At 42.9% G+C, this 18,275-nt stretch overlaps 1 protein-coding gene across 1 annotated transcript in view; it reads left to right on the top strand.

Annotated features, from left to right (window-relative positions):
* Positions 1-559: 559 nt before the first annotated feature.
* Positions 560-18,275, top strand: part of SRPX (sushi repeat containing protein X-linked) — a 46,199-nt gene continuing 28,483 nt past the window's right edge. Inside the window, exons 1-4 of the mRNA XM_004376961.1 lie at positions 560-575; positions 1,422-1,481; positions 6,156-6,347; positions 7,747-7,923. Of these exons, the coding sequence (XP_004377018.1) occupies positions 560-575; positions 1,422-1,481; positions 6,156-6,347; positions 7,747-7,923 (445 nt within the window). The remainder of the gene's footprint in view (positions 576-1,421; positions 1,482-6,155; positions 6,348-7,746; positions 7,924-18,275) is intronic.

Below are 18,275 nucleotides of genomic sequence, written 5' to 3' on the forward strand. Positions count from 1 at the left end.
CAACGAGTATATTATATCCAATGAATGTACTATGGTTTATTTAAGCATAATATTGAATATTTGAATTGCTTATAGTCTTTTGCTATTATAAATGACATTGTAAAGAAATCTTTGTGTGTAAAAATTTTCCCCATATTTAATATTTCCTTGGGATAGATTCCCAGAGCTGGAATGACTAGATCAACAGGTTTGAACATAGGCTTTGATTCATGTTGCTAAATTGCTTTCCTGAAGGGTAATACTGGTTTTCATGTTCATTTTTTGATATGGAATAATGAGCAGCGTGTAATTTTGTACCAATCTGGGTGGCCAGAGATCAGGTGGGGAAACCTGCAGTGGAGATGAACACAAAACTGGATTTCTGTGGTTGGGAGTCCTTTCCAAATGGGCGTGGTCCAGCCTTTACCACCTCCTCACTTTCAGTTTCTGTACTCTACATCTCTCATGCAAAATACAAGGAAACAAGGACCACTACTCAGTATCTCATCCTTTGTGGGGTTTTGAATAACCTCATAGTAGAGTGTCTTTGCCTGTTATGGTTGCACGTACCTGTAGGAGAATGTGTGACCAGGATGGTAATAACCCAAGAGTCAGGGGTCAGGCTATGATGTCTAGAGAAAAAGTTCTCTGAATTCAAGATCGCTGTTTTAAAGTTCAGGGCCTGCTACAGCTTTAAGGGGGTTAAGGATCCAGCATTCACCAGAATTCAATATGTAATATTCTAACAGTGATTCAGCCCCAACTTCCAAATGAGTTTAAATTTTATAATAATAACTACAGGCTTTCTGGGGTTGTGGTTTTAAGGGTATCAAGACTCATCAAGAAATTCTGTTGTAGCCATGCCTTGGTGAGAAGTTCTGGATAAACATCTAGTTCCTCTATTTAAGTCCTCGTGTCCTACAAACATACCCAAAACATCTTTGCATTTCTTTTTTCATTAAGATAACACATTTGATTTGCCCTTGTTATCCTCCATCCAAATTCACTTCTTAAGATGTACTGGTTTTTGGGCACCATAAACACCCAGTTCTACTGGGTTATCTTTGACTGCTGGAGAAATTGTGGGCCGTGTTTGAGTCACACACATTTTACTGCGTCTCCCCTGGCATGAGAGTCATGTACATTGGCGCCTTCTCAGAGTGAAGTTGACTCTCTCTCCTGATTCCAGAATTTCATTTGGCATGTAGTGATTCCAGCACAGTTTGAGGCTCCTTTTGATTGGCTCTGGCAATCTTGGCCCAGCCAGGTTCACTCTGAGAGGTCCCCTGTCCCTTAATGAATGGCCACAGAAGCTTTCGCTCTGCGTTCTAATAGCCCCTCTTGCATGGACTATGCCAAAGCAGCGCTTTGAAACATGCATCCATACCATGTGGCTTTTCTTGCTGCAGTTTCTGTTCTTTCTTTTTTTTTTTTTATTGTAGGATCGGGAGAGTCACCGCTAGAAGACGATGAAGTCGGGTATTCACACACTAGATATGAAGGTGAATGCTTTGCTTATGTGCTAATGAGGACCTGCTGATGCCAGGAGAACTTTCCTTTTTGCCCTGTGGAGCAGACTGTAATAAAGTGACCAGATGACACATTTAAGTTCTAATTACTTGTACAGAAAAAATATTTTAAAATAAATACACGTATGCTCCTATTAAAAAAAGAAAGAAATCTCTAAGTGCTGTCCTTCAGCACCTGGATGGTCATTTTATTCTCGTAAGTTTCTTTTCTGTCCTCACTTCTGCAAAGCCAAGCTCTAGCTGATGAAAGTGAAAATCAAGCCATGAGCTCTGCCTGATTCATACATTACAGCCAGTATTGTCCAGAGTAAGCCACTCAAGGTCAGATCTGAACCCAGAGCTGTTAATGTCCTGAGATGAATGGGGAATGAGAAAACTTGATTTTCATAAGCTCATTTCATCGTGCTCTTTCTGAGCCCAGCTTGGCTTCTGAAATGATGAGTAAAGTGTGTCACCCAGTTAGTCTTTAATTTAATGATAAAGAACTCTGCACATCTCCAGCAACCCACCCCCAGCAGGTATAAAAAGCCTAATCAAGAACCTTCTATGCAGGCTCAGGTAAGTTTGACTGTAAATATTTCTACTGGTGAGCAATTTCTCTGACACTTTGTGAGCCCCAGGGCAAGTGAAGGTAAATTTAGATGCTCTCTCTTTCTCTCTGAATCTGGTTCTTCTTACAGTAGAAGGATAATTTGAAGAAAATTGGTTAGTAAAGTTCTACTGTGGCATTTTGCCTAGAATATTTGTCCACATTTTGGCAAGAGGACAGTGCCCTACTCTGTTGTGATATTTTTGAGTTATAATAGAGTCAGGGTAGTGCTAGTGGGAACATGCTTTCTAATATGACTGGTGCCTATGTCTGAGAGTGTCTCCCACCATATTTCTCATTTGCTTGTGACCTGTGAATGCAAATAATTGTTCCTATCCATAGCTCCTATGTTTGTAGCCTCAGGAATTAACCAGTCAAGCAAATCACACACTTGTTAATTAGATGTTTGAGGTAAGGAGGTGTTCTGATTCATAAAACTATTTAATTAATAGAGGATTTTAAAATCTCTTTTTTCTTTGAGTCCCTTGTTGAAAAATCTTTCGGAATCATATATGTGCACATGTGAGCCTTCACATGTACAGTAGGGGTTTGTCTGGTGTCCTTGGGTCATTGTTCCTAGTGTCCATGCTCAAATCACAGCATTGCAAGTGCGCAAGGTAGACGAGATGACCAAATCAATATGTGCCTATCCTAGAGTCTACACTGAATGTTTCAGAATAAATCTTTATGGGAACTTATTTTCATTGTTAGTTTTCTAGTTTTAAAACTTAGAGGCAAACCATTGTTAACTGAAGGTTTAGCTCCGGATCCTCAGGGACCTGCACAGTGTCTGGCACAGAGTATACACTCAGTAAGAGTTTTTAAATGACATTAAGGAGGAAAATTAAATTTAGCCAACATTCATTGTGTACCCAATATGTGGCAAGCATTGCCTTTGATTCTTTTACTTAGAATGTCATCAAATATTTACACTAATTGAAGGAAGGAGGAAAATGTGTATAGATCATGAGGGTATTACTCCTTATTTACAAATATTTATGAACCAAGGATCAGAGAGGATAGGTGACTTTCCCAGAGTCACACAGCTAGCAAGCGTAAGACTTGGGTCTGAAATCCAGGTACTTTAACTAATGTCTGGGGTTGCTAGTGGCACTACATTAGTCTGCTACATTACACTGCCTACCCAAGGAACTCCAGCTAAATGGAGTACTTACCACATTGGCCTGGTGGGGTGAAAAAGCTTTCCTGAATAATTGATTGGGATTTATCCCTGAGTAAACCCTGTCTTAGCAGAAGTAGGATAAAAGCTTTCTTTCTTTCTCTAAACCTCTATGTTAATCATTTTGATAATTTACCTTAACTCATGGTGTTTGCATGCACTTCAAATTCAAGTCACTCACTGACATTATAATTACCATCACTGCAGGGCTATTAAAGTTTCAAAATATCTTCCAAAGATTTGTCTTGGAAAGTAATGAAAAAAAAATTCCTTCCGTGAGTAAATGAGAACAAGATTTTTCCACATGTTGACAGCAGCATAGCTTTTGGATGTACAGCCAGCACTGCTAGGAGGACTTGATGACCCAGAATATGGGGAGAAATCTGCTAATTGCATGTTGCATTGAAATATGTGAATTGTGATATATGTATACGCAGGTCATTCTCCAATGACCAGTTCTCTCCTTACCTCCAATGGAGATTTCATTTTTTTTCCTCTGGAGAGTACACAGTCTTCAGTGAAGGGGTCCACAGTTTGACTGGTACGATGGTAGAGAAGAGGCAGTAGAGGAGATCCAATTTGCAAGTGAAGAGGAAGGCTGGAGATGGGGAAGCACAAAAACATTGCAGTCTAGAAGGGGAATGGGGCAGGCAGGGAAAGTAAGAGGAAATGAGGTAGTGAGGAAAATAGGGAGCATTGAGAAAGAGAAGATAAAGAAGTAAAGCGATGGATGATTTTATAAGATTTAACACCATGGAAGTCTTCTTTAAAAAAATGCACCTTTGAGATTAAACACACCAAGTGTGTTTTGTAGTTTTCCTTATAGGTGATCTTTCCTATTGCATTTGGAAAAGGAGACAGAAAGAGAGAGGGAGAGAGAGAAACCTACCTCACTTTTAAAAGCCACAGGAGCAACTAGGTTCTAATTATGTTTTGTTTGAGTGGTAGGCATCATGGCTCTTTCCAGAATTTATCTTAAGGCCCTTTGATTGTAGAAGAAAGTGAGTGAAATATCCACAGCTTGTCAGTGGTAAGCAAACATATCCCAAGAGCTTCTCACTTACTTGTGACCTTCTAATTTCCTAGTTTCATGTTGACCAGGAGCCATTGCTAAAGGAAGAATTAAAGCATTTAAAATTGGTTTAAGAATCCTTTTACACTTAGAAGCAAATAATGGAGATATGTATGTTGTTTTGTACTTTCCTTCAGGGTCCAGAATTTTCTCATTTAAAAACGTTACTGCATACAGACTATATATTTAGACCCTAGAGGAAAGAAGTTTGTTCAGGGAAGATCTGTAGGCCTGGTCTGAGCTCCTGTAAGTTTATATCCACATGGAGAAATTTAATCAGCTCTAAGTTACGTCCTCTCTCTGGGTGGAGCCAACGGTTAAACACTCAGCTACTAACCATAAAGATTGGAGGTTCAAATCCACCCAGAGGCACATTGGAAGAAAGGCCCGGCAATCTACTTCCAAAAGATTATAGCCATTGAAAACCCTGTGGAGTGCAGTTTCACTCTGAAACACACAGGGTCGCCATGAATCAGAATCGACTCAATGGCAACTGGTTTGCTTTTTGGTTTAGGTTAAGCCCTCAGGACATCACTTCTACCCAGAAAGTCTAGGGAATACTACTTAAGTCCTGACTTTAGGACCCATTGCAGCTGTCTGCAAAATGCTATATGATGACAGCATTAGCCCAAGGGAACGTAAAAGTACAAAAGTAAAAAGTAGTCTATGTACAAGACCTGGACAGGACTGTTGGTTTTCACTGCTGAGAAAAAGAAGCACATCCTAAGGGGATTCCTGGGAAAATAAAACAGGATCTGTCCTACTTCCTGGCCACATGATGGCGCACTTATTCCACTCACAGACAGCTCAGGTGCTGGGGTGGGATGATGAGGCAGGCAGCTGCAGGAAAGTGGCCAGAGTTCATGGAATTAAGAGCCCGCAGGCTTGAGGGAGCGGTCACTGGCCCCATTGATTATGGGAAATCAGCGTAGTGGCCACTGTGGGAACTTTTCCACTGAGTTAGCTAGTCCTGTTCTTATATTTTCATGGATCTCAGAGAACCCCTTTTAAAGGCACAGAAGAGAAGTTCTGATGTATTAGTGTTACCCTAGCTGTCCTCTGGGCAACTATGTGACCAAAATTAAAACCCCCAGGTAGCTTGCCATTTGAAGAGGGTGTCACTCTCTATGATCTCACCTAAATGGGGCATGTCTGGGGACATTTGAAAAGGGGATGACTTTGCTGTGGGAAGCAATCGTTCCATGGCTGTAAACCAAAATGATAGCCAGGTGCAAAAACCTGGAAATTGTAGCTTCATTCACATTAATGAACAACACTATTAAGGCCTTTTGCAGAGACTGTGCATACAAACCCAGAGAAAATTCAAATTAGCCAGTTATCAACCTCTTCCAGTATGTATGGATGGCTCTTCTAGGGGCTCACAACGATATTAATTGCCCTCAAGAGAATTATGTATCTAGTTAAGGGAGCTACTAAAAAGAACAAGCATTTACTGAGCATTAACTATGTGCTAGACACTGTACTAGGTGCTTTATATGTATTATTTTTCTAGTCTTTATAACAGCCCTATGGCATAGGTATGAAGGTATTGACTCAGAGAGGTTAAGCAACTTGTCCAGGATCACACAGCTAGTCATGGAGGAGCCTGGGTCCCTATTCAGATATGTCTGACACCTAGACCCATGATCATAACCACCCTACTCAGAGACACATTAAAAGACGTGGAACACTATTTGGAGGTCAAAATTTGGAATGTAGGCAACCAGGGACTGTGAGTGTGAGGAGACACATTTTCTGAAGATGTCACTTCCTGTTTCTCCCCCATCTTGTTTCTGCTACCTGCAGATACCCCGTGGTGTTCCCCCATCAAGGTGAAGAACGGGGATGTGCACTGCAGGGCCCCTCAAGGAGGTTACTACAAAACAGCCCTGGGAACCAGGTGTGACATTCGCTGCCAGAAGGGCTATGAGCTGCATGGCCCTTCCCAGCTGATCTGCCAGTCAAACAAACGGTGGTCCGACAAGATCATCTGCAAACGTGAGTACCCCAGCCCTGTTCTGGGTCCTCAGGGCCAACATTCTTTTGCTTTGAGATCAGGGCTTTTTACCGAATATGTTGCAATCTTTGATGAGAAAAACTCCTCTTGTGAGTGGAAGCCAGTGAAGGGTTTCTAAGACAAGGTGGAGGTGAGGTGGCACCTTTCAGAGAGAAGCATATGGGAAAGAATAGATTTTGTTCAGCAAACAGGTTATGTTTGTTCTCTAAGTGCTGGACCCGGAAGAATTATTGGGAATTAGAACAATAAGACACAAGCGCTGCTGTCAAAGGTCTCACAGCATAGCATCAGAATCCACGGGGCAGAGGTGTCAACTGTGAAATAAGTACAACAATGGAGCTAAGTCATGGACTCATGGTAGTGGGGGAGGGGGTGTCCCTCCAAAGGGTGGGGCTTAGGGAAGCAGAGAAAGAGCCAGCAAAGAAGTGATGCTTATTCCGTGAAGGGAGTGTGTGTCGGAGCAGAAGAATGCTTCAGGGGCTGACTTTTAGCTTCATGAAACATTGTGTTCCATTTGGGAAACTGCAAGTGGCACACCATTATGGAAGCACATTTTAGATGCCATTGTTATTCAAAACAGCCACCATTTATTGAGCACCGGTGTGCACCAAGCATATCACATACCTTCAACTTTTGCAACAACACTATTGAAATGGGTGTTATTAATTTAACTTTATTGGTCAGGAAACTGAAGCTCAGGGATGCAGCCATGTGGTGTGTGTGCACTTATACACCTCGGTGGCTGTAGTGGACACTGTCGGTGCTTGACTCAGATCTCCCTGGATTCCCTCTTACTGGTTCTGGAAGCTTCTGAGTGCTTTGCTCCCAAGGACTTGCACCTTCAACCTTCTTCAGAGGAAGAAGAGGCTCTGCTCCTTCAGAGGACTGTTCTGTGTTCTTACTGTAGCCACCCAATGGCTAACTGGTAAAGAAGCCCAGCTTTCTTGCCTAGAGGCAGGACAAACTGAGGTGTCATTCATGCTCTAGAGCTCATCTGAGGGATCAGGCTGAGGCTGACTTTGTTTGAGGTTGTACCTTTTTTAGCTTCCTCCCTTTCCCGTCCTGCTCCCCCACTCCCTCACTGGTCTCCCCAGGGAACACTTCCTTAATAAATCTCTTGGCACACAATCCCTCATCTCAAGGGCTGCTTCTGGGAACCCAGCCTAAGACAGTGGCCTAGTTGGAATGCCAACCCAAGCCAGTCTGACAGGAAACCTTGTGTCCCTTCTCATGTGACATCCAACCACCCATTGTTGCTCTGATTCCATTACTATATTTAAATTAACGTGTTACCCTATGATTGCAGAGTTTCTGAACATTAAGGACAGATCTCTGGACAAAAACTGAGAAATGGTGAATATCTAGTTTTCTCTTTTTCAGAAAAGCGATGTCCTACCCTTGCCATGCCAGCAAACGGAGGGTTTAAGTGTGTAGATGGCGCCTACTTTAACTCCCGGTGTGAGTATTATTGCTCCCCAGGATACACATTGAAAGGGGAGCGGACAGTCACGTGTATGGACAACAAGGCCTGGAGCGGCACACCAGCCTCCTGTGTGGGTAAGAATAGGCTGCAGCCCTCGGGAGCCACAGGGGCGTCTGTACAGTGGATTTTTTTTTTTTCAGTTTTTAAATTTATTAATTTACTTTTTAATAATTTATTTTATTTTTTGTTATTGTTGAAAATGTACACAGCAAAACATATACCAATTCAACAATCTCTACATGTACAATTCAGTGACATTGATTGCATTCTTCAAGTTGTGCAACCATTCTCACCCTCCTTTTCCAAATTATTCCTCTACCATTAACATGAATTCACTGCCCCCTAGGTTTCTTCTCCAACCTTTCAAGTTGCTGTCGTCAGTTTGATCCCATATAGATAGTTCTTTAAAAGGGCACAATGCTCAAGGCAGTCATTCTTTACTGGTTAAGTGCTTAGCTGCTTACTGAAAGGTTGACAGTTCGAACCCACTCAGCAGCTCCATGGGAGAAAGACCTGGAGATCTGCTTCTGTAAGGATTACAGCCAAGAAAAGCCTATGGGGCACTTCTGCCCTTCACTTGGGATTGCTATGAGTCAGAATCGACTTGACGGCACCCAACAACAACAGCAACATTGTTTGGTTTAAAGAAGACTTCAAGGGATAATTTTGGTTTAAGTTTTATCTCCTGTGTGAAGAACCCAGCATTACTTTCAGTAGCTCTCTTCATCCCTAGTTCTCTGGCTTAGCCCTAGAGTTAAACTTAGCCTTTGTCCTAGAACTGACTTCATTTACAGTTGATGGCGTTCATCTGACTTTGTCTCTTTCTTGGCTTCTATTGAGGCAGCTACAGGCTGGCAGAGGTGTGGCACACACCTGCTGCTTTAGTTCAGGGTCTGTCCTGGAGCATTGAGCAGAGTGATTGACATTTGCAGGTACAGTCCTGCAGAGGCATCTTTTTTTTTTTTTTTTTTCCAGCTAAGCGGAAGTAGTTCCTTCGTCATTGACTCTGGTAGTCAGCACTCAGTTTGCTCAGCTGGAAGGGATTTGGGTATTTCATCTTACTCTGGGTTTGTTGTGCAGTGGTCCTCACAGTGTGGTCCCTGGACCACCATCATCATCATAACCTGGGAACTTGTTAGAAGTGCAAATTCTCCATCCCACCCCAGACCTGTTGAATCCAAAACTCTAGGGGTTGGACCCAGTAATCTGTGTTTTAATAAGCCCTCTAGTGGATTCTGATGTGTTCAAGTTTGAGCGCCATTGATCTAAGGCAGTGCTTCTCAAACTTTAATGTACATAGGAATCTTTAATGTACGTGGGAATCTTGGTAAAACTGCAGATTTAATTCAAGTCTAGAGTCGGGCCTGGAGTCCCTGGAGGGTTCAAACAGTTAAGAGCTTGGCTGCTAACTGGAAGGTTGTCAGTTTGAGTCCATCCAGAGGCACTTCAGAAGAAAGGCTTGGCGATCTACTTCCAAAATATCAGCCATTGAAAACCCACACAGTTCTACTTTGATGCAAATGGGATCACTGTGAGTGAGAATTGACTCGATGGCAGCTGGTGGTGGTGGTGGGGTGAGACCTGAGACTCTGCTAGTCCATGACCACACACTAAGTAGCAAGGCTCTAGGGCAGGGTTTCACTAGCTTGGCACTATTGACATTTTGGACTAGATAATTCTTTGTTGGCAGTGGGGGAGGTGGGTGGCTGTCTTCTGTGTTAAGGAGCCCTGGTGGCGCAGGCTGCTAACTGAAAGGTCAGTGGTTTGAACCTACCAGCCACTCTGAAGAAGAAAGATGTGCCAGTCTGCTTCTGTGAAGATTGACAGCCTTGGAAACCCTATGGGACAGTTCTACTCCATCCTGTAGGGTCGCTGTGAGTCAGAATCAACTCAGTGGCAGCAGGTTTGGGTTTTTTGTTGTTGTTGTTGTTTGTCCTCTGTGTTGTAGAAGGATCTTCTACTTATTTGATGCCAGTAGCACCCCTCTCCAGTTGTGAAACCAAAAATGTCTCCAGACATTGCCACACATGGGGATTGGGGGATGAAGATGGGGCAAAATCACTGCCCTGTTGAGACTTATTGGTCTAAGCGTAGTAGTTCCCCATCCTGGCTACTTACTAGAATCAGCTGAGTATCTTTTCAAGCCTAGCCATGCTGGCCCTACCCTAGAGATTCTGATTCAGAATCTAGGGACTCCAGGTCTGAGGTGGGGCAGGCAGAGAGTGTTATAGAAGCTTTCCAGGTGATTTTGTGTGTAGTTAAGATTGAGGACTATTGTCTTAGAGCAGTGGTTCTCAAGGTGTGGGCTCAGGACCAGCAGCATTAACATCACCTGGGAACTTGTTAGAAATGCAAATTATCAGGCTCTACTCCAGGCCTACAGGATTAGAAACTTTGAGTACGGGGCCCAGCAATCTATAGTTTAACAAGCCCTCCAGGTGATTTTGATACACGCTAAAGTTTAAGAATCTGCCTTAGAATGTCAACCTTGGGGGGAACTTTAGTACCTTTCTACTTAAAATATTGCCCTTGGACCAACAGCGTGGTCGAGGGGAGATTGTTAGAAATGTAGACTCTTAGGCCCCACCCCTGACCTGGAAAATCAAAATCCACACTTTTAGAAGATGCCCAGGGGATTTGTATGCATATTAAACTCAAGGCACACTGCCCTAGGGTAATGATGTTCAATCCTGGCTGCCATTTGAATCTCTGGGGCACTGGTATTTTTTAGAAGCCAACCAACTGTATCAGGGGATCATTACTCATTGGCTGGCTGTTAGAGCTGCCAGAGACCGTAGAGAGCATTCTAATCCAATCCCCCTTTCTGCAGATGAGGCCAGAGAGGTCAGTTGGTTTGCCCAAGGTTGCACAGATCCAAGCCTGGAACTACGTTTCTAGGCTCTCAGGCCTAAAGTTCCTGATTCCAGGGGCAGCTTTGGCACTAAGGGATGAAGGAACTGGCCATAGGAGCCTGCCTCCTGCCCTGCTTGGATCTGCCCACCTTCTGGAGAACGTTTGGCTCAGTCTCCTAATGTACTTTACCCCAAGGACTCCTTCCTGACTGCTTAGTATCTGGGATGTTCACTTCAGAGTAAGACGGAAATCTGATAGTACCCTCTATGGGCAGACATGCAACAGCTCCTCTGGCCTTGGTTCCAGGGTTGTCTTCATGGTAACACCCGGGGCAGATTAACCGATGAGCACGGTATGCACTGGCTTGCATTGAGCAAGCACCCACAGGCTTAATTATGTTTACTTGATAGTCTGTGCTGAGCAATTTCACGTGGATTTCACCACATCTTTGACATGGTAGAAGACAGGTGAACTTGTTTACTGCATGTTGGTGGGAAGGCACAATTGGGCCCATGCGTACCTTGCTTATTGGGTAATCCAGCCATGGTGACGCCACTGTCCACTGTCTTTCCTGGCAGCATTAGCCATTCTGACTCTACAGTTTTGAGGTACATGAACTACAGCCAAGGGACCTGGCCCATGGGGTGATCTAAATCCTGTATCTGAGACAGCCTGGACCAGACCTTGGATTCTTTTGGCAAGAGCCATAAAAAACCAAAACCAAACCCAGTGCTGTTGAGTTAATGCCGACTCATAGCCACCCTCTAGGATAGAGTAGAACTGCCCCATAGGGTTTCTAAGGTGCGGCTGGTGGATTCGAACTGCCAACATTTTGGTTAGCAGCTGAGCTCTTAACCACTGTGCCACCAGGGCAAGAGCCATAGGTCCAAATAATTACTCAGATACTTGACTCATTTATTCTGGGCTTCTCTCTTTCTAGTATGTAGGTAGCAATTTGTATTGATCAGTAATCAGTCAGGAAAACAGAACCCACTCTAGGAATGTCAAACAGAAGGGAATTTAAAACATGGAATTGGCTACAAAAGTATAAGAAGAGCCAGGGAAGCAAAAGTGGAAAGATTGTTACCACAGATTAGTTACAGCAGGAAGCAGGGGCGAGGAGTATCCAATAGGCAAGGTAAGCATCATGTTTCCCTTGCCTATTGGATAATCCACCCCTGGCAGGAAGCCATTACTAACCAATGGCTGGAGGAACAAAAGAGGGATGGTAGTGTTACTCCAGGCCCGTAAAATCCATGCCTGCTGCTGACATTGCTGGAACTACCACCATTACTGATGAGCAGAAAGCCAGGAGCCCACACTCTTGCTGATACTTCAGGAGCCCAGGAAACCCTCATTGAAGCTGCTGCCAGAAACACAATGACTTCCACCTTCTTCCTGCCTTCTAATTACATGAAAATGCCTCCCATTGGCAAATCTGTCTGGCACTAAGCTGGCAAAGGAGTCTGGGAAATATTGTTTTGGGGTATTAAGTCGTGTCAGTAAAGTGAGATTACAGAAAAACTGTGTGCCAACAGAATATTTGGCACAGTATTTTTCAGAGGTTTTAGACTTCTTCCCCTGAATCATTGCAGTTCCCATTGAAAAGAATTCTGAAGAGCAATCCTGGTCAACATGTGCAGGTAGAATGGCACTGAAGTTGAGAACTCTGGACATGCTCCTCTTGAAGGACATGACCTAAGGGCAGATGTTCAGGTCAGTAGGGCACCTCACAGATGTTGCTTTCAGTATCTCCCCTGTGGCTTGGTATGTGTAAGCTAGCTCTTCAAAACAATTTTTTTTTCTTGTGGAATCTCTACTCTCTCACATTGGAAGGGGCAGAGTTGATGGTGGGAGGAGAGGAAAGGCTTGAAAATCTTTCTGCTAAGCAAGCTTTGGCAAAGTATTCTAGGGATCATACTGTTCAGATGTCCAGATTGTGTGCAACAATGGAAAGAAAACGCTGATTGTTCTCAGAAAGCAACAAGCATGTCTTAAGCTCAACCAGATGGCCCTGGAACCCTCCCAGAGGGAGAGAGAAGGAACTAAGAAATGAACCCCAATTTCAGGGCATTTATCTTGCAGTCTACCAGGGCAAAGTTCAGGCAGATGGACCTCAAAGTACGTATTTGGAGGGAGATGAATTGTGCGTGTAATTAGGTGGGGGTAGCAAACGGGTACAGTGAGCCACAACAGAGTTTAGAACTCCCAGGAAAAAGAGAAAAAATGGACAAAGCAAGCAAGCAATTCTTTCTTTGATTTTGATGACAGATAAGTTGGAGTTTGTCCCCAGTGAATTTTACTCCGGAGTGGCATTTATTCTTTTGGTTTGAAATTTATTAAATTAGTTTAATAAATTTGTGTGTGTGTAGGGGAGGGCTGGGGACCGCTGAGCATAAGAGTCTCGGCCTGTTTTAGGAGCTAACGCATGGTGGCTGAGGAGTTCCCAGATTTCCATACAACCTTGAAGAGCGCATCTTGGCCAGAGCTGTACTGAGTACTGAGGAAGTCGTCCTAGTTCTCTTCCACACCTGGAGGGAACAGAAGACTGGGCTTACTTTTGACTCTGAGGTGGTCATTTTTGTGGTATGGCTAATTTAAAAGTGCCATGAGTCAAAATCAATTCTCTTATCCAGACCACACTCTGGCAGTGAACAACCCAAACTCATGGTTATTTCAGAAACAGATACAGATAAAAATAAGTCAATGAGGAGAAAGAAAAAAACATACTGCAAATTGCAGGAGGGTAAAATATTTAAAGAGCCACAACCTCCATTGATATAAAAAATAAACCTTAGAATGTAACAACTGTTGTTTTGGGAGACATTTTTTCTTTCCATTTTTAGTTCTTATTTGGCAATATGGACATTTAAATTATAGAACAATGAGCAGTTGGAATTGCAACAAGTCCTCATTTAGAAACCAGATTTTGGGTAGACTCATGATCTCTCCTTTAGATCAACACTTTTTCCTAGGCCAAAAGAGGAAGAAAAAAAAGTAAAGATAGTTACAAAACTGTGGATAATGAAAACTCAGCAAATGTCCAGAGTAGAACTGCCCCATAGAGTTTCCAAGGAGCGCCTGGTGGATTCGAACTGCCAACCTTTTGGTTAGCAGCCGTAGCATTTAACCAGTATGCCACCAGGGTTTCCTTTGTTTTAATTGTTTTAACAAAGGATAATGTACAAATGAACTTGGTTTTTGGAATTGCTCTCTGCTTGTTTTATATTGCTTGCAGAGTTAAATAGATGGAGATTTGTTAACACCAATGAAACTTTGGCATAAAAAAACTCTGAGACTTAAGATATGCAAATTGGTGGAACACTTTTCTTGCTTTCCAACTGCCTGACAGTTTTGCCAGAGACCATAAGGAAGCTTGCCTGGTCTGCATTGCGTTGTTTTCGTAGATTCACATGAAGATACGAACACTAGTGGAGCTAAGAATAAATGTTTCAGTGCGTTGTTGCTGATGATCTTAAATTAAAATGACAAATACACATTCTTTTGCAGACTTTCAGGAAGGTTGTTCTAGCTTTAAAACGATTTGATTGATTAAGATACTGATCCACTTTTTACCTTGTGTGATTTGTTAGAGCAAATTGAACAGGTAAACTTTTAGTGGCCCTCCCCGATATAAACATATTGCCAATGAATTTTTAGTTGTGTGTCTTCCTGATTGAAGATGGTGACTTTTATTTGTGGATGTTATTGCTTCCCTTCTTGCCTCTTTTGTCCATTTTGGAAAGTTCTTGGAAATCTTTTTTGTTGTTGTTGTAGTTTAAGTGAAAGTTTACATTTTAAGTTAGTCTCCCATACAAAAATCTATACATACATTGTTATGTGACCCTAGTTGCTCTCCCCATACTGTGACAGCACACTCTTCCTTTCCACCCCTGATTCCCTGTGTCCATTCAGCCAGCTCCTAACCCTCTCTGCCTTCCCATCTCACCTCTGGACAGAAGCTGCCGGTTTAGTCCTTTGTATCTACTTGAGCTAAGAGGCACCCTCCTCATGAGTATCACTTTATGTCCCACAGTCCAGTCCAATCCCTGTCTGAAGAGTTGGCCTCAGAAGTTGTTTTAGTTCTGGGCTGATAGAGAATCCAGGGGCCATGCTTTCTGGGGTACCTCCAGTCTCAGACCATCAAGTCTGGTCTTTTTACTAGAATTTGAGTTCTGCACCCCACCTTTCTCCTGCTTCGTCAGGGACTCTCTGTTGCGTTCCCCAGCAGAGATACTTCTAAGGCACAGCCAGGAGTGCCAGTACATAGCACACACCTGGAGCAGAGCCATATTGGGTGAAACTTGTATAAAACTTGCTGCTAAATGTTGCAGCATTCTCCCCCCCCCATAATTTGTTTTTTTTTTTAAATGTTTTTTATTGTACTTTAGATGAAGGTTTACAGAACAAATAGTTTCTCGTTAAACAGTCAGTACACATACTGTTTTATGACATTGGTTAACAACCCCACGACATGTCAACACTCTCCCTTCTCTACCTTGGAGGACCTTTTTTTTTGGTGAAAATATACATAGCCAAAGTTACACCATTTCAAAAGTTTCTACGTGTACAATTCAGTGACATCAATTACATTCTTCCAGTTGTGCTGCTATTCTCACTATCCTTTTCCAAAAATTCCATCTCCATTATCTTCAACTCACTGCCCCCTAGGCTTTCCATCAAACCTTTTGAGTTGCTGTTGTCAATTTGATCTCACATAGATAATTCTTTCTTTTTTGTACTTTAGATGAAAGTTTACAGAACAAATAGTTTCTTATTAAACAGTTAGTACACATGTTGCCCTGTGACAATGGTTAACAACCCTATGACATGTCAGCACTGTCCCTTTTCAACCTTGGGTTCTCTGTCACCAGCTTTACTATCCCCTCCTGCCTTCTAGTCCTTTGGAAATCTTAAGTGATGTACCAAAGAGAAGAAATCACTTCCCAGAGCCATTCACAGGGCTTACACTCTAGCTGGGGGAAGCAAACAATGGGGAACTCTTCAGTGGCCAGGTTAGCTCTGCCTTTGGCAGTCACTCACTTCCTACCTTCTCATGAAATGAACTTTTCCTTCCCCCACCACTAGCCTCATACTGTTTTAAATTTCTATTAGTTATCTTTTGCTGTGCAGCAAACCGCCCAAAACCTAGTGGCTGAAAACAGCTTTGTTATTGCTCATGATTCTTTGCATTAGGAATTTGGGCAGGGCTCAGTGAGGATGGCTCATCTCTGCTGCATGTGGTAAAGGCTGAGGTGACTGGGGCTGGAGTATCCAAGATGGCTTCACTCAAATGTCTGGTACCTCATTTGGGGGTGGTTGTACTGGCTAGGATTTGGCTGAGTTTCTCTCTCTCTCTCTCCCTTTGTAATTTCTCATGCTCTGGGGCCTTTCTCTCCAAATGGCCTCTTCAGTCAGATAGTTGGACTTTTTAGATGGCAGCTGGCTTTCAAGAGAGTGAAAGCAAAAGGTGCCAGTCTCTTTAAGGGCCTAGGCCTGGAACTGGCACAGGGTCACTTCCATCACATTCTGTTAGTGAAAGCAAGTCACAAGGCTTTCCCAGATTCAGAGGGAGGGAAATTAGATTCCATCTCTTGGTAGGAGGAGCTGCACGTGCATAAAGGGATGGGGTGAATTAAGGGCGGCCATCTCTGCAAGCAGTTCATCACAATACTCTTTTAAGAAATCAGTGCTTGGGAATCATTAGTGAAATAGATCTTGGAAGATGCCATACAAGATGCCATATAAAGAGTAATTTGAAAGACAGGTTTGATTGTTTATATACCAGTAATTAGTAACAAAGATCAAAATCATTTTTAAATAAGAGAAGCTCCTTTCTCATATAAATGTTTGAGCATAAGCAGTCCAGGGCAGTGTCGTATACCCAAGCTCCTTCTGGCTGGTTTTACCAACTTCAACTTGCAGCTTTCATCACACAGTCTAAGGTGGCTTCTCCAGCTCCCCAGCCCCATCCACATTCAAGCCAGGATAGAGGAGGAAAGAAGGGGAGGGTATACTCTTTTTTTTTTTTCTTTTTTTTAAGAACACAACCCAGAAGTTGTACGTATCACTTTCTCTCACAATCCATTGGTAGAACCCATTATATGGCCACATCTAGCTTCAGGGGAAGCTGGGAAGTACAGTCTTTCTTCTGGACGGTCAAAGACCCAGGCAAACTTCTGTTGCTATAAAACAAGGAGGAACAGATACTGGGTGAATCACTGCCAGTCTCTGTCACATTGACTGTACAGATTGAAAAGAAGTTGGTGTGAAAAAAGACCAAAGGATAAAAGGAGAGAGAGAAGCAGCAGTTAAAAAGCCAGTTTGAACAGGGTGTGTAGGAAGCCAGGGAGGAAAGGGGGCATTGAATGGGAATGTAGCTATTGACCAGATGGAGCACTTCGGTCTGTTTACTCTGAGGAGCCATGTCAACCCTTTACTTGGGATAAGAGTATCCATCATTTTGTCTTACACTGAGGTTGAGAGAGGGGGCCACCACCCCAGGTCAGGCAGTTTCAGACACAAGTTATTGTCATGTTCTGAAGGACATACTAGCAGTCATTTTACAATACAGAGTTCCTTGGAAAATATTCAAGCAAACATTTTAGGATGTGGTTAATTTCTAACCTTAGTTTACAAGTTTTGGTTGTTTTTTCTTCTTACCTGTTTGTTGGCCAGGACATTATCCTTTTGAACCTCTTCCTTATTTCCACCACCTACCTGATTAGACGTATTAAGGATTCCCAAGTAAATATTTCATCTTCTTGGATAAATAGTAGTTGATACAAGGCAATGTATTTATTTCCCATATTTTATATGCTGAAAGGAAACTAGAGCACAGAGAAAGGACACAGTTTGTTAGATGTCTCCCAGGAATGGGGCAGAGAGCATAGGCCAGGATTTTCACTGACAGTTTCAGGATTTCCACACAACAGCTGGCTTTATGGGCTCCCTGACTCAACAGGGAATAGGAGTTATGTTTCTGTAGTAACTTTGTTCATTTAATTCATGGAAATTTATGATAACTTATAAAAAGCAATGGTGACCACGGCTGTGTAATAACAGGCTTGGGTTTCTGGAGCATCTGCTGAAGGGCAGGCCAGCTGGTCTCTGCAGCTGAGAGAGTGAGGGCACAATGCTTGAGGATGCAACAGAATCGAGTCCTGCTGCTGCTCTTCAGAGATTTATGGGGGAAGTTGTGGCAGACGACCGCAAAAGAATACATGTGCAGATGTTGGAGGAAAACACTAGGTCAGCAGCAGATGGGCACACAGAGATGTTTGGCTTATTAAAATAGTTTAAACATATGTATTTACATCTTAGGGAGCTCTGGTGGTGCAGTTGTTAAGTGCTCGGTTGCAAACCAGAAGGTTGGTGGTTTGAACCCACCAGCCACTCTGCAGGAGAAAGATGTGGCAGTCTGCTTCCATAAAGATTTACAACCTTGGAAACCCTATGGGGCAGTTCTACTCTGTCCTATAGGGTCGCTGTCTTAGTTATCTAGTGCTGCTACAACAGAAATACCACAAATGGATGGTTTTAATGAAGAGAAGTTTATTTCCTCACAGTCAAA

The sequence above is a fragment of the Trichechus manatus genome, unplaced genomic scaffold (assembly GCF_000243295.1).
Source record: "Trichechus manatus latirostris isolate Lorelei unplaced genomic scaffold, TriManLat1.0 scaffold00046, whole genome shotgun sequence".
Taxonomy (NCBI): Eukaryota; Metazoa; Chordata; class Mammalia; order Sirenia; family Trichechidae; genus Trichechus; species Trichechus manatus.